Source organism: Anarhichas minor, unplaced genomic scaffold (assembly GCF_050575085.1).
Source record: "Anarhichas minor isolate MPS153535 unplaced genomic scaffold, ASM5057508v1 ptg000006l, whole genome shotgun sequence".
Lineage (NCBI taxonomy): Eukaryota > Metazoa > Chordata > Actinopteri > Perciformes > Anarhichadidae > Anarhichas > Anarhichas minor.
In genome coordinates, this window is record NW_027466452.1 from 2,917,312 (window position 1) to 2,944,541 (window position 27,230).

Sequence of the window (27,230 nt, forward strand, 5' to 3'; positions counted from 1 at the left end):
CCTTCTTGTAGGATTTGACCTTAAACTGCAGCTTGTCCACCAAATCTTGAAGACGTGCTAGATTCTTACAGTCTTCTTCTGTCTAAATTGTGCAAAAACAGCATTAAATTGTATGTACATTTTGATTCTGTATTCAATTTCCATAGCATAAGCAGATTTAGGTCCTCATTAGTTACCAGACAGGTACACATGTGGACAAAATAGTTGGTACCCTTCCGTTAGAGAAAGAAAAACCCACAATGGTCACTGAAATAACTTGAAACTGACAAAAGTAATAATAAATAAAAATGTACTGAAAATTAACTAATGAAAATCAGACATTGCTTTTGAATTGTGGTTCAACAGAAGAATTAAAAAAAAAAAAACTAATGAAAATGGCCTGGACAATAATGATGTATCCTTAACTTAATATTTTGCTGCACAACCTTTTGAGGCAATCAGTGCAATCAAGTGATTTCTGTAACTCTCAATGAGACTTCTGCACCTGTCAACAGGTATATTGGCCCACTCCTCGTGAGCAAACTGCTCCAGCTGTCTCAGGTTTGAAGGGTGCCTTCTCCAGACTGCATGTTTCAGCTCCTTCCACAGATGTTCAATAGGATTTAGATCAGGGCTCATAGAAGGCCACTTCACAATAGTCAAATGTGTCCACATTTAGGTTGTGTGTGTTAAAGACAATGGCTCCAGCCCAGCACAGCCAAATTTCTGTATGTCATCACAAAGGTAGTAATATTATGAACTAAAGCCGGTGTAGCTTAACAAAGTAATCTCTAGTTAAAGGTACAGTGTGTAGGATTTGCTTTCATCTAGTTGTGAGGTTGCAGAATGCAACTTCTCCTGTGTGCCAAGCGTGTAGGAGAACTACAGTGGCCGACACAAAAAAGCGAATCGTCCCATCTACAAAAACAAAGCGAATGGTCCTATCTAGAGCCAGTGTTTGGTTTTTCCCCCATTCTGGGCTACTGTCAGAACATGGTGGCGGGCTCAATGAACAGGACCCATACCCATGTTCGGTAATTATTTATCAATGTAAAATGAAGTCAGTCATTAATTTACATATGAAGTAGCCAATGACATATTTATGTATTTCTACTAACCCTGTGCAAGGCAGACACAGTTTGGAAGGATGAACCTTTCTTCTTGATTCCTCCTCCTTTGCCGCCCTTTCACCTAACGAACCATTGTACAACTCATTCGATTTCATTAACAGATACAGCCATAAGTTATTCAATATTGCAGTTGTTAGTGTGGTGGGAAAAAAACTATTCAATAGTACCGAGTGAGTCCTACAATACTGAAACATTGAGGAAAGAAGTTTGTCTTTCAATCACCTAAATAAATCAATCTTCATGCATGTCTGAACATGTAATCGTCCAGTCTCTCACCTTTTCAATCAGGTCAATACAGGCCTGCAAGTCCATACCAAAATCTATGAAAGTCCATTCAATGCCCTCTTTCTTGTACTATTCCTGCTCCAGCACAAACATGTGGTGGTTGAAAAACTGTTGCAGCTTTTCATTGGTGAAGTTGATGCACATCTGCTCAAAGGTGTTGAACTGGAATGACATCGATATTGAGCAGAAAATAAATCAGGCATGAAAATGTTAAGCAACATGTTGCTAATGTTTGTTAGCTGTTGAAAGAGTGGGCTGGTTTATTGTGTGCTAATGAGTAGCAAGACAAGAAAAACATGCAATTTCCAAACAAGATATTCATGCCAAGGTACCTGATTCAGCTCCAGCATAATTTGCAAAGATGACAGATAACACCCTGAGATTAGACTTCTGGTAGAGTCCTACAACGGTCTCGTTCAGTGGATCCTTGTTCTTCACCAGCCAGTTGACAATATTATAATCAACAGTTCCAGCATAGTGCATCAGGGCAAAATGAGCCTCTGGTTTTCCTTTGACAATTCTGGGCTTCTGGAAGTTGGCAGATTTCCCCAGATGGTTGTCATAGAGCTTTGATTTAAAGGTGGCATCAGAGGCTTTGGGGAACATGCACTCCTCTTCAAGGATGGACATGATACCCATGGGCTGAAGGGACAACAACATGAGCGGTTTGAAGAAAATAAAATCAATCAATCTTCATGTATGTCTGAACATGTAATAGTCAAGTCTCTTACCTTTTCAATCAGGTCAATACAGGCCTGCAAGTCCATACCAAAATCTATGAAAGTCCATTCAATGCCCTCTTTCTTGTACTCTTCCTGCTCCAGCACAAACATGTGGTGGTTGAAAAACTGTTGCAGCTTTTCATTGGTGAAGTTGATGCACATCTGCTCAAAGGTGTTGAACTGGTCCATATGAGCAGGCATAATAATTTCTCCAGAGCGAGAGCGAGAATCCCCAAACTGAAATATCACATGGTAGAGAGATATAGAGATAGATAGATAATGTAATCTTTTCAATCTCACATCAAAGATCTCAAATCCAGCAATGTCCAGTACACCAATGAAGTACTGGCAGGGCTGCTTGGTCTCCAGGGATTGGTTGATCCTCATACACTGACTTAGACAGTGCACTAACAGAATAGGACACCTTGGGAAAAATAATCAGTAATATTTGTAAAACTTCCCATTTTATTCAATCAAACGTTCTTCAAAGGGGTTCCATTTAAGTCATTACCTGCTGGACAGTTTGTCCCTTGGTGACCCACTCATTTCCCATTTTGACTCGTGGGTGACAAAGACCTTTGATGAGGTCGGCAGAGTTCAGGCCCATCAGATATGCGACTTTGTCAGCATCTGTTGAGAAATGTATCATAGTCATTGCTGCCATTCAAGGTCCTCATCATTTTTTCATCCCCAGTTGTAGTTCATTTAAATAAAAAATGTCTCACCTTCAGTGCCATCAGCCTCTGCCTGCTCCTCACGCTGCTGGTTCTTGAACTTCATGTTGCCGTGATGCATGATGGCACCAGTCAGCTTGTAAATGCCGTTCTTCTCTTCTTCAGTGAAGCCCAGCACGTCAAAGGCATCCTGAAAAAGATATAAGATCAAAAATGCATTTCTGGCCAAGCAAAAGTTGGATTTATAAATTTATTTTTGACTTGGATTTGAAGATTCAGCTCACATCAGCTCCTCAGAGTCATTGATGGAGGCTACTGTTGTCTCTCCTTGGGAGATAAAGGCATAGTCATAGGGGTTGTTGGTGATGAGCAACATTTCTGAAGAGAGAATGAAAGAAATGCGTTATTAGATATCTCACTGTAGTCAAGATACAGTAATAACTCCCTTTAGATGGCTCTTGAGAATGTTAGCATTTTTGTTGGATATATACCCAGAAGTTCAGGCTTAGCCTGAGACAAGATTTGGTAGAAAATGTGGTAATCCCTCTCAGCTTTAAGCTGGAAGGTCACACAAGACTTTTCCAGAAGGTCTGTAAGATAAATCAATTGCTATTTTGGTACACCAATAAGGTGATAGGTATTACCTTCAAATCTTGTGTTACTTAAGTTTCAATATCAGCAGAGGCCAGCTTTCCATGGTTGTCAAAATTAATGCGGATGAATTTACCCTACCAGGAATAGAGGCACTCATTTCAATTTAGAAATTACCATTTGCACTCATGCAGACACTCACAAATCTAGAAGAGTTGTCATTCCTGATGGTCTTGGCATTCCCAAAAGCCTCCAATGCAGGGTCAGCCTGAATGATTTCTGGTCCAGTGCCAACTAAAAATACCAAATGTGTCTCAGTTATTAGAAATTATTTTCAATGGAAGTGTAATTGTGCTTTGCAACCGATACTTTGCAAAATATTCAGAAATATTTATCATTGAACAGACCTTTTCAGCTGCTGGATCTTTCTTGGGGCCACTCGGGGCGGCAGCGATGCTGGCAAAGTACTGAATGACACGCTTGGTGTTGACAATCTTTCCAGCACCGGATTCTCCACTGAGTGGGAGAGAGACAGAACGTTTTTAGTGCAAAACCCAAGACCCTTTAACTACTGAGGTCATTTTATTTGGGCCTGTGTGACTTACGTGATAAGGATAGACTGGTTTTCTCTGTCAGCAAGATGGATATTCAAATCATCAGTAAAAAATGGAATGAAATCAGAGTTGACTATTTGTAGCAATTTAATCCTAGAATAGATTATTCACCTGCCAGCATACTGGTATGCATTGTCAGAGATGGAGAAGATGTGAGGAGGAGCTTCAGTCCTCTTCTTTCCTCTCTAGGCAACAACCACCTCTTGGTTGTAGACTGGCAGCCCCTTGTAGGGGTTGACAGTCACACAGAAGAGTCCAGAGTAGGTCTGTTAGAATGATAAAGAGCAAGCAAACATTTTTCAAAGATGCTATTATATTACACATTGCTATATGAATGGAGCATGTAGTTGTACTTTCGATGAGTGGTACAATCTTTGCCTCAACTCACATAGATCATCCACGCTGCGTAACGCTCTTTGAGGTTAGGAGGAAGGTGAGCATCGCCATGTCTTCAATTTTATCAAACTTTGGCGGGTTTTGTGGGTGGACGTCACAATCCTTCACTGTCACAGTCTACAAAGAACAATAATTTAAAGTCACACCGACCAAAGCCTATCCAAATGGGTTGCAGTAATATGTACATCAGCTAAAATGCATCTACCTTTCCAAGTTCAGTTTCAGCGGTGACTTTGTCACCACCGCGACTGATGATGGAAGCTTTGACGTACTCAACCTCAGGGTCAGGAACGAAGCACTCCATGTCAAATATACGGGTCTGGGCCTCCAGACGCTCCTTGTCTGACTTTCTCAGAAAAGAAGCAGCAGCCCCAATCTCTTTCATGGCAGCGTCGCCCAACTTTTAACCTGTTACAGATTTACAAAGTTTTAGACATTATTCATGATGGTATAAACATGAAGCAGCATCATGCATTCTGAATGTGTGTACAACAGTACTCACAACTTTTCATGCACTACATTAGCCATCAGCATACCACAAGTCCAATAATAACAAGGTAGATAGTACCATCACAGTACTATCTGTGCAAACTGCCTCTTTAGTATACAAATGACCTTGAGCTCTTGGGTCATGCCGATGAACAATGATGTCCAACATTGTGATTTAAAAGCCAACAAACACCGGGATGCAGCTTGTTAAAAAGTAACAATGCTCATTTACCAAAGGTTGCACATTTTGCGAGTGCTGTGGTGTGGCAACCCGGGGGACATGGAGGCAAGATTCAGAGATAAAACAGGTGACTCAGAGACAGTAACCATATAACAAAAAGTGTCCTTTAATAAACAGGGTAGGGTAAAGGGGGGGGTTAAACTCAACAAAAGATTCCTCCCGGTCGGGGTCTTCGGTCTACACCCAGCGTGAGATGATTCCTCCGTCCTGTTTGGGCAGAGCAGAGGAGAGAGGTGAGTCCGCTGAATAACCTCCGGTCTGCTGCAGCTCCTCTCCAGAGGTTCAGGAGATCCTCGTATTCTTCTGCCCAGTCTGTCTGCCGGTGCTGCTTTACAGCCCTGGGAACATATGCTCATTCTAATTAGCTCATGGGCTGCAGGTGTGACCACTGCCACGCCACGTGCCTAGTGGCTGCAGCACCTGCACTGGATAGTAGACTCTCTCTATCACCTCCCCAACCTGAGCTTGGGGATCCGCCTCCTGTGCTGTGTCTGCTTGGCTTTTCCCCCTGGTTTGCCACAGTGGACACTTGGGCTCTCACAATAATGCCCCTCTTAGTCGATTAGTTGACAACTAATCGGTCCTTTTGGTCTTAGTCCACTAAGATTTCTTAAGTCAATTAGTTGTGTTTTATGCTTTTTTCATGCTGAATGACTTATTTCCAAAAAACTTACGCGCACATCTCTGGTAAACACAAGATTTAAAGTGTAAAGTCCTCCATTAGTCGACTAAGAATTTCTTTGGTTGAGGAACAGCCCTAGTTCGGACGACTTGTGCAGTCAAGCAGCGTGCTAGTTTCGAATGCATCATCCCAGTTCAATCAGTTCAAATGATCGTACCTTTATAGGACTGCCCAACCCTATCTTAATTATGTATCAACTAAATGTCAACAACTATACATAAACAAACAAAATGTACTATAAGTCATATTGTTGTCATGATGGAATACTTTTTACACAGAATAAAAAGTGTTTTTTACTGTTGGTTGGTGTTCAAAGGAGACCATGTAACGTCCCGTTAGTTTCATCTGTGTCTCTGATTGCACTCATCCAACTCACCTGCCCAGTCCACCCAGCTGCCTTCAATCTTCTCATCACCCCACACATATATATATACTCCCCTGCTTTCCCTGTTCTGGTTGTGCCTGTTCATCCCCTTGTGCTCTTCGTGTCGCTCGTGCTGATCCCTCGTGTTTGTTCAATGGTTTTTGACTTTGCCTTTTTTCTGGGTTTTTTGCTCGCTCCCTGTTGGAGTCGCTTTAAGTTCTTGTTTATTACCTTTTTGTGGACCAGTAAAATCCCTTGTTTTCAACCTCGTCTCCAGTGTCGATCTCTGCTCTTGAGTCTTTGCTCTGCCCCAGAATCGTGACAGACAGGGTCAGTCAAGGACTTGCTATTCAAACCAGATAACATGGCAAAACATGATTTCATTAAAATTGCCATACCATCATCATGTGTTACCACCAGCAAATAACATGATATACCTGTGAGACACGAGGATTACTAAAACTTTACACTAAAATGTCCGATCCCATATCACTGATTCTACACGTTTTCTTACCTTTGACTCTCAACCTTTAATCAAGAGAAGTGATGAGCCCCGTAGCTGACAGCAGCCATTAATAAAGGATGTTTATCCACCAAATATGGGATGCATTTTTGGAATAAGGTTGCATATACAAAAGAAAGCATTCTCCTAATTGGGCAGAATATACTGCTGCTATTTGTTGCTTTCACCTTGTGACAAACAAGGCGAGGACAATACACGGTACAAAGAGAGGGGAGGGGCAGAGGTGTGGATCAGGGACAGGCTCGGCTTTTGTTTTATTCAGATAAATAAATAAGAATTTATCATTTAATGTCAGGTCATACAAGGTGCTGACTTGATTCAGTTAGCTCTGGTGAGTGTGATGTCATCGTTTCATTTTTAGCTTTGTTTGATTTTAGATATAGTACTTTTATTTGGTATTTTACATATAGACTTTTAAAGGGCATTTTAATGTTAAACATAAATGTGTAAACCCTGTCTTGTGTTGTAAAGTAAACTTTATTATTTTGCCATGATGGATGTAATGAACTCATAGCTACATTAACTGTTATGGTCACACCGTATATTTTGATTTGGGTAAGAGGTTTATGATTCACTTTCATTTTGATAACCACAACTAAAAAACTGTTAGACTTAAAACATCAAAAAAATGATTTCAAACAATCCATTTGAATTCTCATAACCTCTTATTCTCGGAGCCGTTTTTGAGGTCTCTGAGCGAAAAAACATAGCCCTACAAAACTGACCATAGCTCTGTAACTACAAGGTCGATTTTAATAGTTTTTGTTGATATAATCAGATCACAACACCTGTGACATAGTTTACATTGGTCATATTGTGAATATGTTGCTGGTTAATATAGAAAATAAGACATTAACACAGCTGAAAGTGAAAATATTCAGCCTCGCCTGGGAAAAATGCACTTTCAGTGATAAAAGGTTATTGAAATAATGCAGCTAGCTCCCTGAATCTTTCCCAAGTCATAGCATAACTGATCAGTAGTTATTAAAAAAAGGTTAAAGTGGAATAAAGTGGAATAAAGTTAAGAATAAGAGGTTTTAGTCAGGCGAGGCATCATTTTCGAACCAGCTGTTGCAGCTCTTACATTGTACTTTTATACACTATATAACTATATATTTCACTTTCTTTATCACTCATATGATTCAATACATCCAAATACAGATAATAGGAATCATATTCATATTCATAACATCATCAGAGCCAGTTTTGGCTGTCATCTGTAGGATTTTCTCATTTCATGTGTGTGTGTGTGGCTGGATCTCAGCCTATCCTCGGTCGATTTCCAAAAACAACCCCTCCTTAGACGCGTCACAGGCTTAGGAAGACTCATGCCAAATTTGGTGGTGATCGTCAAAAGATTTCGTCCAATAAAGTTGCCAGAAGTGAGGCGTGTACCCCGGCGGAAATTTCCGGTCGCAGGCAGTCTGACCACTCGCCCAAGCCCCCTTGACCGCTCTTATTCTGGAAACAAGTCGGAAGTCAACAGTATGCAGTTGGCAGCAATGACTACAGCTTTGGAACGGAAATTCCGCGACGTTATTATCCATATTTTGAGAAAACTTGGGCACATACCTACGATTTTTGTCGGCGAAGTTCAGCATGAAGGTACGTTTGATCACACACAACGGTTTAGTGCTTCTACGGATCGTAAAACAGAAGTTAGTTACGTGTTCCGCCACGTGTGCTAATGCTAATAAATGCATTGCATGACTTGGTAGCCGTTAGCATGAGGGTACAAACATTGATTTACTGTACTCATAACGCCGATTTCGGGCCAGGATTTGGTGCTTTTATGCCACGATATTTTTGTGCTTATATGAGTAGCCTATAGTTGTCTTTGGAGTTTATAATAAGTGACTTATATGATGTTGTTGTCCAGACGTTGCTGGTTCATCGAAAATAAAAAGTGGCCGTGTCCACACTACCGGCTAACAATCATGCTATTTTCCGCATGTGAGTTTGAGGGGTTCTGAGCCCGAGTGCCCCCAAATTTGGGGGCGTCGTGCTCAAGAGGTTCTCATAAATATGTAAGGGAAAAAAAAAAATAAGTGAATTAAAACAACATGATCCACTCTCTCTCTCCAATGATGCTCTTTGAGCGTTGCAGCTGTTGCAGAGTGAGAGATAAGGTTAGGCACACTGAATTATCACTCATCACCGTTCTGGTCATCACCCTTTGTCCCGTGGTGTCGTCATGGCATTGTTCCCTTTTCCTTGAGGCCTTGAGGACAAAGATAAACCTGTGAAATTCTTGTCTGGATTTTTTCTCTCTGTGATTGAGGGCAGTGATATAGCTGAAGTGCTGTCTCTCGTTTCATGATGGACGAGGGGTAACAGGTGTATGGCACTAAAGAATATACCTAGAAACCGCCCTTTATTAGGATTCTCTTGTTCGACAGTGATTTTTAAATTTGGGTCAATGTAAGTTTTTAAATGCCAATAAAAAGCTGGTCTCCTTTAAATAGATATTTAACTGCCATATAATTATGTTTACAATCCATGTTTCCCCTGTATGTAGGTGTATTAGGGAGAAGGTGAAGAAACCTCTGAAATTACATTTCGACCACCATGAGTAACTTTCCACTGAAGCATATTCTCCAGAGGGCTAGCTGTTCTTTCCTGTTTTGATTCTATTTACAGATATATTTACAGTTTTATTGGTGTGGTCAGGAAAGGACCTTTACTAACTGATATATAATATATTCACATTAAGCCAAGATTGTTCCCCTATATTGTCAATGTGATCATTTAGTCACAATCTAGTCATAAATGTATGAACTTTTTAGGATTTAGGGGTGTCAGTAAAAACAGTGAAAAAATAAACCTCTCTGCAACAAAAGAAAGTCCGTTCAGAGTGTCAGCACAAGGTGGCAGGAGTGACCTTTAGTAACCCTAGTCCATTTGTGACCCTCCACAGGAGGAGAATTTAGTAGTTTTGTGTCAGGTTTCTTTTGTGCTTTCTAATGCTAACCCTTCTGATGTCTTCATCTACTGAAATTCATTTACCAGCTGGGTGATAGTTGTCATGGGTCATGAAGTGAAAGCTGGTGAATACATACACGTGATATGACTTATCTTGGTTAATTAACATGGAGAATTCTGCCTGATTGAAATGAATGAGGACTCTACACGTTAATTTGAATGCACTTTTTCTTTATTCTACAGAATTACTTTGAAGACAAAGGGGACCACAGCAAAGGAGATCCCAAAGGTCTTAGGTGGTCGTCTGAGAGTTTCACTCCTCATCTAGCCCTTTCTGTGATGAAGAATGATAAGAGAGTAGACAAAGAGACACGGATTAGTGACAGCGGAGCAACAAGACCCAACAAGTGTTACCAAAGGTAACTTGAAGATGTTACTCGTGATTCAACATGAAGGAGGTTTATTTTACTGTCAGGTTACCTTTACCGTAGTATGTTGGCTTGGCACAAATCATTTGAAATGCTTGAGTATTATTGTGTAATTTGTGGGATGAGATGAATCTAAAGAATGTAGCAATGAATGAATTTGGAGGAGAGCTAAAATGTTTAAAAAACTGAGTTCTGTTGAAATAATTTAGTTAAAACATTTATTTTTCAAGATAGAAGGTTAAAGTCAGGATAAACCAAAAGTAAACATGTCTTCTGAGTTTGTCACAACACAAAACAATGTGTTAATAACCGCCCAGCCACATTTGAATGATTATAAAATCCGTAAGTATACAAATTAGGTTTCAAAATCATAAAAAAGGCAGTGTGATGGATGAGGGTTGATTTCAAATGTACAGTTACTGTAAATACCACATATTGTACACCTCACTACTGCATGCTACTTTTGCTGAATGTTAACCTCATGTTCTATGGGCAGAGCAGGGGCAACAGAGGCTTCCGGCTTGACTTTCTGAACGTTCTTGGACCAAATTGCTAAAGTTCTGATAGTGAATCGACACATTTTGTGGAGGTTGTGACACAATTTATACTCCGTTTAACAGTGACAATAATAGCGATGGAGCAGGCTACGGCGGAGCCTATGACCTAAGCAGAAATTAAACCGGAACAGACATGCAGCACGCTCTCACGTACAGGCACACAGAGAGGGCAGGTAAGGAGACAGACAGGGCGGATGACCCACTGGAGTTTGTCCCGGTATGTCAGATGGCCAGTACACCACAGCTGTGGTAAGTAATGGTAGTAACTGGAAATTTGATCAGCAGAAACGCTAATGCTATGTGTGTTTAGACACAAACCTCAGATTTCCCGGACTTTAACAAAAATGTGGGTAAGTATACCAACACTGCCACAACATCAGCATATCCCACTCACTGCATAAGGGCTAATAATACAGTTGGAACTGTCAACACTAATTATTACTATTTATCTATATAAATTATTTAGTTTACATCCATTTGATTGGTTGAATGTTTATTGGTTTCTCTGCATTCACAAAAAAACACTGATAGTTATTATTATAAAGAATATACTTTTTTTTTTTTTTAATTAACAATTTGAATCTTTTTGTAGTCATAGTTGGCTTTTAAATTACCATGGTACCTTCTGTGTAACAAAAAAAGCAGTACTACTAACATTAAATTTCACTAATACAACTAACTAAATTAATTCAAAGAAATGTAAATAAAATTGATCTATACAAAAACTGGTTTGGCTTATTTACTCCTTAATACTTCTATTTAAAATGATGAACATTTCTATAATTACTAATTAAAAGGGATTAACACACATCTTAAATGGATTACATTGAAATGGTTAATGGATCATTGAATAGTAGTGTGCAGTATTGTGAAGGCAGTAGGACAGTACATGAAGTGGAGAGAGGCTTCTTACCTTTGAGCCCACATCACGACTTTTGGCACGCAGCTTGTTGACCTGAGACTCTGCGATGTCAGCTCGTTCTTCAGCCTCGTCCAGCTCGTGCTGCAGTTTACGGAACTTGCCCAGATTAGTATTGGCCTGCTCTTCCTACAGGATTCAACAAAAACAAAGGCCACAATATACTATTACTGCAAGAAGCAATGAACCTGGGGCCACATGCTCTTCAGTTGTAAGGGTTTTCACAGCTTCAACATTGTAGTTTACCAATTAAGTCTAAAACAAGTCATAGTGGAGGCTGAGATGTTTTCTGCCTCAAACTTAAAACTGCTGTTTTAATAGTATTTTAGCAACTACCAAATGTAATAAATTGTACAATATAAAAAGACACAATTGACAAAAGTGAAGTAGCACACAGCACAAATAAAGGACAACTTTTCACACTTACAGCCTCCTCAGCAACTCTCTTATAGGCTTTGACTTTCAGCTGCAGTTTGTCAACCAGATCCTGCAGACGCACCATATTCTTGCGGTCCTCGTCAGTCTAAATAAATGGAGGGAATAGGTATAAGCCTCTCAAGTTTGATAAGGAGAATATAGAGAATATTCATAAAAATGTGTTGATCCATTCATAAAAAAACAATCACCTGGTATGTGAGCTCTTTAATGCGTCTCTCATATTTACGGATTCCCTTCACAGCTTCAGTGCTCTTCTTCTGCTCTGACTCCACCTCACTCTCCAGCTCTCTCACCTGAAAAACATCAGAAAATGACTTATTGAAAATGCACTGTTCCACAAGAATATATTTTAACATTTAACTCCCAAGATAATTATCAGTCCACTCTGCGGCACAGCTGAGCTTTTTAACCAATTTCAGCTCACCGTTTTTTTTACATTCAATGGCATGGCACAGTCTCAAAGGTCTGATACACTGTACACTACTTGCCCATAATCAAACAGCAGAAAGAAAGTTAGCGACAACCTGGTGAAGGAATATGATTATCTAGCAAACTGAAAATAAGCATTTTCCTTTTTCCATTTGAAAGATTCTGCATGGTGGGATGATCATGTTGTCTGCTTACGAGTTCAAACTGTGATACTAAAGCTTCATGAATATTAAATGAATGTTGGTCCATAGACTGTATATAAGAAGTGGACGTAGTCACTGTGACTTCACCCATTGGTTTGTGGACTATTTAGAAGTCTCTAGTGGGGCATGTTAGACGTCACCATCTTGGATTTTGGCCAACGGCATGTTGTTTTTTTTGCAGTGACACAAGAGGGTGGAGCTAAGTACAATTAATACTGAATAAGACATTTTTAGGCGACCAAAATGATTACAATTAACTTTCATGATCTGAAAACACACTGAAAGGGTTAAAGTTCTAAAATGAAAACCCAGAAAACTTCCAGACTGGACAACACCGTGGTAGCACCCTGTCAATCCCAAGGTAGACCCGCCCTAACTAATACTCCTCTTTATGGTCTATTTGACTCTAAATGGACCATAATTCACTAAATGAACATCATGCTGTATTGAAGAAGACTTGAAACTAGAGATTGAGACCATAAACTCATGTTTACAATGTTTACTAAGGTAATAAATCAAGAGAGAAGTAGAGTCATTTTCTCATAGACTTCTATACAACCAGAGGAGTCGCCCCCTGATGGACATTAGAGAGAATGCAGATTTAAGGCCCTTTTGCATTGGCTTCACTTTTCAGAACCTGAGAATTGTACTTGCAGAAGTGTGTAAAATTTGTATATTGGCTAATTTCTCTTACCCTGGCCTCGAGCTTCTGCAACTGTTTCTTGCCTCCCTTCAAGGCGATCTGTTCAGCTTCATCCAGACGGTGCTGCAGGTCTTTGATGGTTTGCTCCATGTTCTTCTTCATGCGCTCCAGGTGAGCGCTGGTGTCCTGCTCTTTCTTCAGCTCCTCTGCCATCATGGCAGCATCAGTAATGGCCTTCTTGGCCTTCTCGTCAGCATTTCTGCACTCCTGCACCGCTTCCTCTACTTCAATTTGAAGCTGGGAAGCATCAACTTCAAGTTTCTTCTTCTGGTTTATAAGGCTGGTGTTCTGATATGTGAGATTTGAGAGATTGTTACTGCAGTTAGAAATAGTAATGCCTTTGATTTCTTCATAATGTCCAAAAAAAACAGTCAGTCATCCGTGGTTGTTGCAATTGATTATTAGATCTTACCTGTGAGTGCAGTAGCTGCACCCTTTCACTAACGTCCAGCAGCTCTTGCTCAGCAAGTTTGCGACCTCTCTCCGTTTGCTCCAGAGCAGCCCTGAGCTCCTCCAGCTCAGCCTGAAGCAAGTTGTTGCGCCTCTCAACAATGGCAATGTTCTCTTTGAGATCATCATTGGCCCGAACAGCCTCATCGAGCTGAATTTGGCAATCCTTTATGGGATGATATCAACCACATGAATGTTTAGAATCAGTTTGAATTTGAAACATAAGAAAGTCCGCCTTTCTTTTTCTAGTTTACCTTCAGATGTGCATGAACAGCCTTAAGTTGTTTCTGGGCCTCTGCTGCCTGCCTGTTGGATTGGCTCAGCTGGATCTCCATCTCATTCAGGTCTCCCTCCATCTTCTTCTTTAAACGAAGAGCCTCATTCCTGCTGCGAGTCTCTGCCTCAAGAGAGCTCTGTAGGGTGTCAATCGTCCTCTGCAGGTTCCTCTTGGACTGCTCCATCTCCTCGTCTTTCTCAGCTAGCTTGCGTTCAATATCAGCTTTGATTTGATTGAACTCTAACTGGGCTCTTAGAATCTTACCCTCTTCATGCTCCAGGGAGGCCTGGTGGACAGGGGGGTACAGAGTTATACACTGCAGCAGACAGTTTGAATTCTAAAATGTTTAATTCAGAGGGCCTGTACCTCAGCTTCCTCAAGAGCAGACTGGATCTCGTTTTTTTCCTGCTCCAATTGTTTCCGTAATTTCTCCAGTTCATGGATGCTCTTCCCACTCTCACCAAGTTGCTCAGTGAGGTCGGAAATCTCCTCTGTGGAATGGCAGGCAGAGTGATTAAGATGGCTTTATAATTTAATTCATGAAGTATGTCTGCAAAAACTCGGACACAAACCCCGGCAGTAGATCTTACCTTGTAAGTTCTTGTTCTCTCTCTTCATGGTCTCCAGATGATCCAAAGACTCCTCGTAAGAGTTCTTCAGTTTGAAGAGCTCAGTGCTCAGAGCCCGGGCCTCCTTCTGGGAGCTCTCCAGCTCACACTGGGACTCTTCGTATTTCTGCTTCCACTCAGACAGGACCTACAGTGGATAGTAAGGCCAGCAATAAGTGTATATGCGCCAGATGACGTGTTTGGGAATTCACTTTATGTGAAACAATTTGTCCTATTATTGAAAAAAACACTCCAAGGTGGAGTTAAAGATAACACAAAGGCTGCATTTACACCAAATAAGGCGTTGCAGCAATTACCGCAGGGTTGTTGAACGGTGTGGGAGTGTCACTTAAATTGCTCATGTTTGTACAGTTCTGGAAAAGTCGTCGTGGCAGCGATCAGTCTCCCCTCCATCTTTAGAGCTTGGTAAACAGCGGAATGCTACATAGTAACCAAGGTTCTTCTTCTGGTTGGCGTCTTCTGGTCTGATCACCGGTTACCCCAATGTGAGGTCATGTTGCGTTTCTCCAAAAGTTTATTGGGTTTCAATCTTTCGCCAAAATACGGTTGTTTTTTTACCCAGATCCAAATGAATGGGAGGACTGGCATTATTTGCCGAACGCCAGATTTGGTGTAAATGCAGCCGAACAAATTTGCTCAATAGGTGTTATAGACACATTTGGACCGATGGAGAGTCACTCCTGTCTTGTAAAGCCACTATTTTATATCTTTTACAGATGGTATAGGCTTTTTGTGGAAAATATTGAGTGCAGGTTTAAATTTATGCAATGTTTTAGCCCAATCATTTGTATGCCAGAGTGTCTCTTTCATACTACCACTAGGGAGCGACAAAGTTAGACTTTGTCTAATTTTACACACTTTGGCTTTAATAACCCATGTTAGTGTTCCATTGGCCAATGAACTTCAAGGGACAATTCACCCCAATATCAAAAATACATATTTTCCCTCTTACCTGTAGTGTTATTTATCAATCTAGATTGTTTGGTGTAAATTGCTGAGTGTTGGAGATAATGGCCGTAGAGATGTGGCACGACTGGAAATAGCAGTTTTAAAAGTAAAAATATAATAATTTCCTAATATTAGTTCTTCAAAGGCTCAGAGCCTCAGACCCTGCCAATTGATAGTTTTGGTGCTCACAGATACTTAGCAGTATTTCACCTTGTCAAAGTTTCTTTGCTTCTTGTCCAGAACAGCAGCAGCAGCATTAGACCTCTCCACATCCACCATGAGATCTTCAATCTCATTCTGCAGCCTGTGTTTGGTCTTCTCCAGAGACGAACATTTAGCGTTCACTGCTTCAACAGCCTCCTCAGCATCCTGCAGACGCTGAGTCAGCTTCTTCCTGCATTATGATAAAATTGATTCAGGGTTGATTGCTTTTAAACTTTGTTGAATTGTTGAATTGTTCCGGTCAAAATACGTTTTACTCACTTGGCCTCCTCCAGTTCCTCGGTTCTCTGGATGGCATCAGTTTCGTACTTAGTTCTCCACTGAGCCACCTCAGAGTTGGCCTTGGACATGCCGCGCTGCAGTTCAGCCTTGGCCTCCTGCTCCTCCTCATACTGCTCCCTGAGGAGGTCACAGTCATGACGAGCTGACTGCACTGCATGGGCCAGGGCACTCTTTGCCTGTCAAAACAAAATCATATGAATGAGTAACACTGTAAAACACTTTGATTAGAAGTTAATGTCCTGTGATGTTATTGTGCACTGAAACTTCATTACACCTTGGTCTCCTCCTCCAGTTGTCGCTTTAGATCTTCAACCTGTTGAGTGTAGGATATTTTTCCTCTTGTCAGTTGAGACACCAGGGATTCCTTCTCCTCCAGCTGCCTTGTGAGATCACCTTGTATCGGCAAATGCAGAATCATATTGTCAGTGTCCCAACGAACCTTTTTTAGAGATATTTTGTCTGGTTTTCTCTGTATTCAAGGAAACTTGAAAATTGTCAGCTATCAAATACATGGAGCAGATATCAATATACCATTTTCCGTTTGAAGTTTTGCTTTTTGCATATTGAAGTCGTTTATGCAGCGTTGAGCCTCTTCAAACTTAGTCTTGTATTCATTCATCTGATCTTCCAGAGTCCTGCATGTCTTCTCTAGATTTGTCTAGATTTTAAAAATAAACATTTTGAATATTACCATTGTACCCCGAATTATACCCCATATCCATACAATTTCAACATTAGCAAGAAATCATTTCAGCCAACCTTTGTCTTCACAATATGTTCCATATTGGAGACCACGTCATCCAGCTCCAGTCTGAACTCACTCTTCTCCTTCTCCAGTTTCTGCTTGACTCTCTGCAGGTTGTCAATCTGCTCTCCCAGGTCGGCCACACTGTCGGCTTGTTTCTTCCTGAGTGTGGCAGCAGTGGCTTCATGCTGCAGAGTGGCCTCTTCAAGGTCTCTGCGGAGTTTCTGGAACTCGGCCTCTCTCTTCTTGTTCATCTCAATCTGGACGGATGTTGCTCCACCAGCCTCCTCCAGCCTCTCACTGATCTCCTCCAGCTCTCTGGCCAAGTCTGCTCTCTGCTTTTCCACCTTGGCTCGGGCAGCTCGCTCTGCCTCCAGCTCTTCTTCCAGCTCTTCAATGCGGGCCTGTAAATGCAGAACTAGTTGGTCACTATTACCATCAGGGGTTTTAACCATTTTTAACCATTACACATTACTGTAATCATCTATTACCTGGAGCTCCTTCAATTTCTTTTGAAGCTGAATTGTTATGGCCTGCTCATCTTCTATTTTGCTGTTGAGCTGACTGACTTCAAAATCTTTCCTGTGATGAAATACAGTAGTGAGGATTAGAACAACTGGTCATCGGCTCTGCTTTTATCTGTAGAGCTTTAATGTCTTGTGTGAGTTCCAGGCATACTGTACATACAGTAGTATAATGTGCTTACTTTTTCAGATGCTGTTCAAGTTGCTGCTTGTCATTCTCCAGGTCCATCAAGCTCTCCAGGGTCAATTTCAAGTCTCCCTCTAGTTTCCTCTTAGCTCTCTCCAGATCCATCCGAATCTTCTTCTCTTGTTCCAGTGAACCTTCAAGCTGAACAATATTATTGCAGAAAGTCAAACTATGTATCCCAATATGCAAGGAGCATATGGTATTACTGAACACTTAGGGATTGCGACAATACGTAGTAGAATTCTTACATCATCCACTTGCTGCTCCAGCTTAGTCTTGGCCTTGGTCAGAGTGTTGACTTTGTCTTCTTCACTCTGCAGATCATCCAGCGTTTGCTGATGAGCTTCCTGTAAGGCTTTCTTTTCCTTGGTCAACTTGGCAATGATTTCATCCAAAGCAGCCATCTCTTCCACCAGGTTCTTCACCTATGGCCAAAGGACATTTATATATCAAGGACTTCAATGCAGATGTTATTTGGAACACTTTACAGTGATTAGTGTACATCATACCTTGTTCTCAGTGGCGTGCTTCTCTTTCTCCACTTTAGCCAGAGTCAACTCCAAGTCATCAATGTCTTTCTTCAGCTCAGAGCACTCATCCTCCAGCTTCCTCTTCTTAGCAGTTAGTTCAGCATTCATCTCCTCCTCATCCTCCAGTCTCTCAGACAGCTCTTTGGATTTAGCCTCCAGCTGAATCTTGCTCTTGATCAGCCCCTCGCATCTTTCCTCAGCATCTGCAAGATTATCTTGCTCCTAAATTGAAATGGTCATTACTTTGTTATCATATGGTAAGTTGCAAGATACATGATTAATTAAGAAGAAAAAAAAAATATATATATATACATTATATTATATATTCATATGGTATATACCAATCATTCTCAAAGACTGGGTCGGAACCCACAGGTGGATCGCTAATCAAATTTGCAGAATTTCTTTTAATTAACATTTATATCGGTAGTACACCAGAGCCACAGAAGTCTACAGCAGTTAGAAAAGGCTTGCGTACATTTTCTTTGTTTTACTGATGAGTACTCTGTTTCAATAAAAAAGAGTTGTGATTTATCATTTCCAAATGTTTTTTTTGGCTGGTTTACCTATTGAAGATAATATAAGGTGATGTGGAAATGGCAGTAAAGATGGTTAGGTACGTTCATTTATGCACAAATTTGGTTCGATGGTTGGTACAAATGAAAGTAAAAGTCGACGTTTAACAAGAAGTAACATAACGTACTTAACTTATGTCACCTACGTAACGTTAACATGTTGAAGTCAATGGGACAACCCGTTTAAGAATTAAGAAGGGATACCAATGGGTCCTGACAAAGCATCCATATTTGACAAGTTGGGACTGAGATTGTGCTTTATATACTGTATGGTTATATTACCACTTTGATATTAAGAATAATGTCATTAGACTCACAGACTGGACATGGAGCTGCAGGTCATTCTTCTCTTGAAGAAGAGAGATCATTTTCTCCTCTAGTTCCTTTCTACGAGCTTCAGATTTTGCGTAAGCCTCTTTCAGCTTCAGGAATTCTTCCTTCATGTTGGCCATCTCCTTTTCTGCCTCTGCAGATCTCAACAGAGGTTTGATCTTGAAGAAGAGCTTCATCCAGGGCCAATTCTTGACCCCCATGAAGGCACGGATGTTCCACTGGATCACCAATAGTGCATCTCTGTCGGAAGATCAACCAGAGTTAAATCTCAATGAATGATCGTTATAATTTTCTTGGTTTTAGTTAATTTTTTTAATTCCTGATTTCTCTGACCTCCTCTCACAAATCTTGTTGAATTCCAGTCTTGCCAGTAGGCCTCTTGTTCTTGCCTGGATTCCAGTGATGATGAGTGACAAACGGTCATCCCTCATCTCCTCCAGTGTCCCAAGAAGACCAGCCTTGAAGAACACCTTTAAGTACATGAAAACATATGTTCCTCTTAGAAATTCAAAGTTCAACTTAAATGGTCCCTTGCTCAATCCAATACACTTGTGGATTTTGCTGCTACAGTCCTATTTGGTCTGGTGTAACCAGTAGCTTATGGTGGCAAATTGTATTTAATATAAGAATACTCTATAAATGGCATTATTGAGTTGGTGTCATAGCAATAGAATAGGAGTAGAATGGACATTCCCATTCAAATCAATGTAGCCGTTGTAGTGGCCAAACTTCCATATAAATTAAACCCACTTACGACTAGTTGCGGACTTACTGAGGTGAGGTTTTGCAGTAACGACTAAAAAGTGGAGTAGTAACGTTATGAAGCGTAGAGAGTCAGAGTAAATGAGTAAATTTAAACAACTCAACGCTTCGGCCACACGCTCATGTCACACCATAGGAAAACTCATTGCTATCGGCAGATGCGATACAACTTTGTTTGGCTCATTTTCTTTTACCAGTGTGGAATTTACAAGCTAGCTAACTAACTAGCTGACAGTTGACTAATTAGCTAGCTTGCTAATTCCACCATGCTTTAATGCTACACTTGTTACAGTAAATGAGCTGAACAGTGGGCTGGTAGCCAGTGGTAGCGCTGGGTCTAATGGTCCCTCTGCCTCAACCAATGTTGCCCTGGAGAAGGACAAGCTAACTATTTAACTAGCCAGCCATCCATCTCAGGAGCAGCATCCATTCTCTTCCCTGCGAGCTGCGACAACACTTTACGACCCCACTGACGTGTCTTGTCACCATAACAACTAACAACTATCAGCATTTTCTTTTATATTAGTCAAATGACCAGTGAAAACAGTTCAAATCTTCTTCTTCATCTGTTTCTCTGACTGGTTTACTGACTTGATGAGACTTCTTGATTATTTTCTTCTTCTACTTTTCTGCCACATTTTGCATTTACCATCATTCTGTAGTTTGTTATTGCTTAAACATTTGTAACAGATGTGCTTTGGACTCGTCTTGTTGATTAATTACCTTTGTATGTCCAAACTTGTACTGATTGTGATCAATATCCAGAGACCCAAGAAGTTTCTCAGCTCCCTTCCTGCTGTCAATAAACTGGCCATCAGGAATGGCAGCAGGATTCAGGATGCGATATCTGGAAAATGGAACGGTGAAAATACATTTTAAAATTACATAACACCTTATTTTAGAATTATAAACTATGTGACTAAGCATTTCATAATAATAATCAGGTTTATTGAGAAGGTGGTTTTCACATACAAGGAATTTGCTTTGGTATTTGGGGCATACAATAGACATAGACAAAAAAAGAATCAGGAAAGTACTACAAAAAGTTGAGAAACATAAATATGAAATGGAAACATCTCAATAAAACAAACATATTTGACATACAAAATAATACCTCTGTTTGAAATCTCCATAGAGGATCCTGTTGGGGAAGCCCTTTCTGCAGATCCTGATGCCTTCCAGCACACCGTTACAGCGCAGCTGGTGCATTACCAGAGGGTTCTCCATGGCCCCAGGAGTCTTGGTCTCATTGGGGATGATGCAGCGGACAAAGTGAGGATGAGTAGACCTCAAGTTGGTCATCAGCTTGTGCAGGTTCTCCTGTGGATGGCATTAAATCCTGTGCTTAACACCCATTTTATATGATTGTTGTGATATATATCTCCCCGTTATCAATGTAAAATGAAGTCTCAGTCATTCATTTATATGTGAAGTAGCCGTTGACACATATTTATGTATTTTTACTAACCCTGTGCAAGGCAGACACAGTTTGGAAGGATGAACCTTTCTTCTTGCTTCCTTTGCCGGCCTTTCCCCCTTCACCTAATGAACCATTGTACAACTCATTAGATTTCATTTACAGACACAGCCATACGTTTTATTGCAGTTCTTACTGTGACAAATGCAGTACATTCAGTTCATTCCTACCTTCAGATGCAGCATAATTTACAAAGAGGAAAGATAGCAGCTTGAGACTAGACTTCTGGTAGAGTCCTACAACGGTCTCGTTCAGAGGATCCTTGTTCTTCCCCAGCCAGTTGTTGATATTATAATCAACAGTTCCAGCGTAGTGCATCAGGGCAAAATGAGCCTCTGGTTTTCCTTTGACAACTCTGGGCTTCTGGAAGTTGGCAGATTTCCCCAGATGGTTGTCATAGAGCTTTGCTTTAAAGGTGGCATCAGAGGCTTTGGGGAACATGCACTCCTCTTCAAGGATGGACATGATACCCATGGGCTGAAGGGACAACAATAAAAGTGGTTTTAAATGACCACACATTTTTACTTTTTAATTCATGAACATGTAATCGTCCAGTCTCTCACCTTTTCAATCAGGTCAATACAGGCCTGCAAGTCCATACCAAAATCTATGAAAGTCCATTCAATGCCCTCTTTCTTGTACTCTTCCTGCTCCAGCACAAACATGTGGTGGTTGAAAAACTGTTGCAGCTTTTCATTGGTGAAGTTGATGCACATCTGCTCAAAGGTGTTGAACTGGAATGAAATGTGACAAAAGTATTTATAAGTAAGTAGTCATTTTCATACTCATATATGTGTTACCTGCATTAAATTGAAAAAGATGGAGTTGATTAAATAAAGTTGCCTGTATAATATATATTATATAGAAGAAGCTCACTTCAAAGATCTCAAATCCAGCAATGTCCAGTACACCAATGAAGTACTGGCGGGGCTGCCTGGTGTCCAGGGATTGGTTGATCCTCACCACCATCCACAGAAACATCTTCTCATACACTGATTTAGACAGTGCGCCAACAGCATAGTACACCTAAAGGAAAATCCAACCGTTGAAAGCTACAGTAAATAGCCTTTGTTTTGCAGTCAGTGTTTCTTCCTTTATCTATTGTACTTTAGGAACACCTTACAATAAGTTGCATTATTACCTGCTGGACAGTTTGTCCCTTGGTGACCCACTCATTTCCTACTTTGACTCGTGGGTGACAGAGACCTTTGATGAGGTCGGCAGAGTTCAGGCACATCAGATATGCGACTTTGTCAATACCTGAGAAAATGCATAATCTCTTAATAAACTCATTCAATTCTGACATGTTTCATGTCCCTGATCAGAGAGCTTGTCTCACCTTCAGTGCCATCAGCCTCTGCCTGCTCCTCACGCTGCTTGTTCTTGAACTTCATGTTGCCGTGATGCATGATGGCACCAGTCAGCTTGTAAATGCCGTTCTTCTCTTCTTGAGTGAAGCCCAGTACGTCAAAGGCATCCTGTGGACGAGCACAGGATAAGTTCTCAACATTTGTGCTAGTTTTGGCATCCTAAATTGGGAAGAGGGATATTATATTTGATATGTCATTGACTTTTTGGATTGTATTCGGGTACACAGTAGAGTGGCAGGAGAGATCCGGGGGATAAGATAGAATGTGCTCTCTGAGCCACCATGATCCCACGTTATAACCATAGTTGGAATCTAATCGAGTCTATTTAAATCTTTGGCTAGAGACACAATGATACTGGGTTATAAGTGACATCAAGTTTCATAATGCTAGATCAACAGCTAGATGCGAAATAACATGCAGGAAGCCAGAGCATTTTTCAACAACCCTCACCCTTTATACTAGCCATCATTAATAAATGGTAAATTGATAGTTAGTTCAACTTTAGTTAATAGTTATTATCCTGTTAACAAACAATACAATAATAATGAATAATGTTTACTAATTATTAGTGATGCTTTAATTTACTTTATTTTAACCATTAGACATCATGGTTCATCCCTACTCACATCAGTTGCCATCAGCTCCTCAGAGTCATTGATGGAGGCTACTGTCGTCTCTCCTTGGGAGATGAAGGCGTAGTCATAGGGGTTGTTGGTGATGAGCAGCATCTCTGAGAAGCAACACAGAAGTGTTAGATTCTGTATGCCAGTTGGGATGTAGCAACATTACAACTACTTGTTGCTACTGGTCACAGATCAGTTTTTCATTTACCAAGCAGCTCAGGTTTCTTCTGAGACAGAATCTGATAGAAGATGTGGTAATCTCTCTCATTCTTAAGCTGAAAGGTGACACGGGACTTTTCCAGCAGATCTGTAAAGACATTTGCATTATGTGAGTGGGTTTGGTGATCATTAAGAACATGTGAACAGACAAAATGAAAAGCAAAGAGAAAAGACTGCTTACATGTCTCAATATCAGCTGAGGCCAGCTTTCCACTGGCTGCAAAGTGGATTCGGATGAATTTGCCCTAAAAATGATGCCAATGAAAATGTGTTAAAATAGAATTGGCACAAAGGGGTATTTCATTACAGACAGAAACTTACAAATCTAGAAGAGTTGTCATTCCTGATGGTCTTGGCATTCCCAAAGGCCTCCAAAGCAGGATTAGCCTGAATGATTTGATCCTCCAGGGTTCCCTGAAAGAATTGAGGAGTGCAACATTTGTTCAAATAGTTCAAATCTAAAGAACATTATTCAATGTGCCGTTAAATGTTTCAGCATTATAACCTTTTTGTCAGAGCCTGCGTCCTTCTTCCCGCCTGCAGCTGCGATGCTGGCAAAGTACTGGATGACTTTCTTGGTGTTGACAGTTTTACCAGCACCAGATTCTCCCCTGAAGACACAAATGTGTTTGATAAGTTGACAACACACAGTGCAGCCTCTCCAACTATTCAGGTTGTTTGATTAAAGACAATATTGATGCTTTAGCATCATTTTCTTACACACATGGCAGCCAAGTACTGGTCGCAATAAACACGTGGTTAACTTACGTGGTTAACGTTGTTAATTTAAACAAAAACACTTGCTTAGGTTTAGGCAACAAAAGAACTTAGTTAGGTTTAGGAAAAACATCATGGTTGGGTTTAAAATAAGTATGTAAACTTAGTTTAGGCAACACAACCAATTACTCAGGTTTAGGAAAAACATCATGGGTGGGTTTAGAATAGGTACGTGAACTTAAGTCACAAACATAACTAACATAACTTCAAAATGACTCAACAACACTTTAGGACAGCAGCACCTGTCTCTAACACCGGTTGAAAGAGTGTTTTCTGTCAACGTACTACATCCTTACATCCTGAAGGTCTAATAATGTAGTGGATGGGTTAACATTGTAGTTACTTGGGAGCCCGGTGCATCTCATGCAGATGGTAAAGGGGATGTGTGTCGTTATCAGATGCTGAGGGATGTGACAAAGCGCAGTTCTTTGACGTCATTGGTATGAGAACAGGCTGAGAATACACCCTGATTATTGTTTGGCTATTTCGTTTCTTGCCAGTAAATCTATAATATAATGTTAATGTTCATATTTAGGTGCTTTATTCCACTGTGGCATCAACAAACGCAACTGTTCACTGATAACATACCACTTAAAATAACAATATACATTACCGGGAGTAACTGAAGCATATCAGCAAAAACTCACAAAACAAACTATTTCTCACAGATATATATCATTCTCAACTGGATAACACGAAAACACAACTTACGTGATGAGAATTGACTGATTTTCTCTGTCTGGAAAAGAGAAGAAAGTATCACTGGAGGATTCTAGGATTCACCTCTCTGTGAACGTTATAATAACTGAAGGGGAATTACCAGTCAGCATGTACTGGTATGCATTGTCAGAGATGGAGAAGATGTGAGGAGGAGCTTCAGTCCTCTTCTTTCCTCTATAGGCAACAACCACCTCTTGGTTGTAGACTGGCAGCCCCTTGTAGGGGTTGATAGTCACACAGAAGAGTCCAGAGTAGGTCTGTGAGAATGAAATAGAGGAAGTTAATGATTTTAAAAGATACTATTATGCTGTAGTTGTACTATAGGTGAGGGATACAGTCTTTGCCTCAACTCACATAGATCATCCACGCTGCGTAACGCTCTTTGAGGTTAAACAGCACAGCTGGCTCATGGAGGAAGGTGAGCATCGCCATGTCTTCAATTTTATCAAACTTCGGCGGGTTCTGAGGGTGGACATCGCACTCCTTCACTGTGACAGTCTGAAAATGGAGATAGTGAATGTTAATGTAATGCTTTTCTGTGTGATCCCGCAGTAGGAGCATCAGTCTCCTATTGTTTCATTGCTCTGTAGAACTAAAGGACAAATGGACCTGAATCATCCCTTGCATTGTACCATTGTGTCTTAGTTATGAAACCAGTTGCATCCAGAGCAGCTGTGCCTGCCAGCTCACTGACCTTCCCTTTTGCAGTCTGAGCAGTGACTTTGTCCCCCTCACGGCTGGTGACAGAAGCCTTCACGAACTCCTCGTCCGTATCCGGAACGAAGCACTCCTTCTTCATGTCGAAGGGACGGGTCTGGGCCTCCAGACGCTCCCTGTCTGACTTCCTCAGGTAAGGGGCTGCTGCCCCGAAATCTCTCATGACAGCATCGCCCATTTTTCACCTTGTCTACAGGAAAAAATGATTGAAATTCAGAATAAAAACACGGCATATGCCAATATTGTCAGTTTTGTATTAGTTAATTTATCACATATTGGTGTTCGATTTTATTGCTTTTCCAATCAAACGCATTTTCATTTTTCAGTTGCTCTTACCTTACCAATCCCTACCGAGGAGACTGAGGTGTAATGGTCCTGAGGAAGTAAATAATGGAAATTGATGAGAGCAGTCTGAAGTCCACACCAACACAGGTAATGCTCAAAGTGTTGTGTGAGCCATTGTCCCCGCACCTTACCTTGAGATAGAATGGTGACCTGTTGGGGGTTTCACCATGAGTTCCCCTTATAAACAAAGCCTCTCTGCCAAATATGGAGGAGCGTTCAGGGTCCAGGAATGTTATTGTGTCTGCGTGGGGTCGGGGGGTGCGTGAGGGGAGGGGGTTAATGAGTGGCGGAGAGCAATATAGAAATCAGCAGGTCAGAGTGTTATCAGCGATGGGGTCTCCTGACGAGGCCATATTAGGAGCTCCATGCAGTGCAGTGATTAATCATAGGTATCCTCAAGCAGCCGGGGGACCACAACTCACTCTTTAAATAGACACAGGGAGGAATTCCTTTCTCATCATCCCTTAAGTGAGCTTCTGTTACAGGAACAATACATGAGCAGAAGCATCCTCACTTCGGACAGGCAAGACGGATACCTATCAAAAACTGTTTTAATGGATTTGAATGGTCTATGATTAAAATAGATGTGGTGATATTTAAACAGATGGTGACATGATAAACTTTAGGATGTTAAAATCTTTCTAATTTTATCTTTAAAATTCTATCATTAAATATTTATTGGTCAGACCTTTTCTTTTTTTGTCAGGCAGGTCGATCAAAGATGATCATTGATGTAATTGAAATGTGGACAAACAGCTGTTTGCTATTAGAGGACAAATGGAAATATTACCAATATAAATGAAAATGAGAGAAAACATGTTAAAAATATGTTTATATACTATTATATAATGTTTCCTTGATGATCTGCACTTTCACGCAAAGTAAAAAAAAATCATCCAATAAAAAATGTAAGCAAGCATTTTAGCATATCGCTAGAATCTAGAGTGAAAATAGTCAGGTATTATATATCTGTTTTGAAAATTAGAAATCATCACATTACATTCTAATTCAATATATTTCTAAATTTACAAAAGATAAACTTTTAAATAATAAATGTTGGAGATTGACAAAGAAATAAGCAGCAAAAAAACTAAAAAGGAGAGTTAACATTCTTTGCATAATGAAAATGAATCCAGAGTATTCCGTAAATGCAAAGTACTGGTATTGTTTTCTAAACACAACGGAAGACGCAGAAAATATTTGGCGGGATATTCTAGATAAGCATGTCA

General features: G+C 40.6%; 1 protein-coding gene and 1 pseudogene across 1 annotated transcript; both read right to left on the minus strand.

Moving 5' to 3' along the window:
• Window positions 1-970: 970 nt before the first annotated feature.
• Window positions 971-5,024, minus strand: LOC142934084 (myosin-7-like; annotated as a pseudogene).
• A 4,901-nt stretch (window positions 5,025-9,925) lies between these two features.
• On the minus strand, window positions 9,926-25,834 carry LOC142935146 (myosin-7-like). Its single transcript, XM_076079305.1, has 37 exons — window positions 25,634-25,834; window positions 25,294-25,437; window positions 25,040-25,196; window positions 24,931-24,958; window positions 23,948-24,053; window positions 23,764-23,856; window positions 23,624-23,687; window positions 23,432-23,530; window positions 23,227-23,330; window positions 22,570-22,708; window positions 22,372-22,490; window positions 22,107-22,256; window positions 21,794-21,964; window positions 21,384-21,707; window positions 21,222-21,281; window positions 20,868-21,073; window positions 20,477-20,600; window positions 19,325-19,461; window positions 18,976-19,231; window positions 18,063-18,305; window positions 17,802-17,978; window positions 17,549-17,694; window positions 17,334-17,424; window positions 16,857-17,246; window positions 16,629-16,755; window positions 16,372-16,490; window positions 16,077-16,273; window positions 15,804-15,987; window positions 14,607-14,772; window positions 14,383-14,507; window positions 13,994-14,302; window positions 13,702-13,905; window positions 13,281-13,577; window positions 12,143-12,247; window positions 11,944-12,039; window positions 11,511-11,645; window positions 9,926-9,946 (listed from the first exon to the last, which is right to left on the minus strand). Exons 1-37 carry the CDS (start codon window positions 25,832-25,834, stop codon window positions 9,926-9,928), a joined length of 5,814 nt encoding a protein of 1,937 aa, XP_075935420.1.
• Between the last annotated feature and the right edge of the window lie 1,396 nt (window positions 25,835-27,230).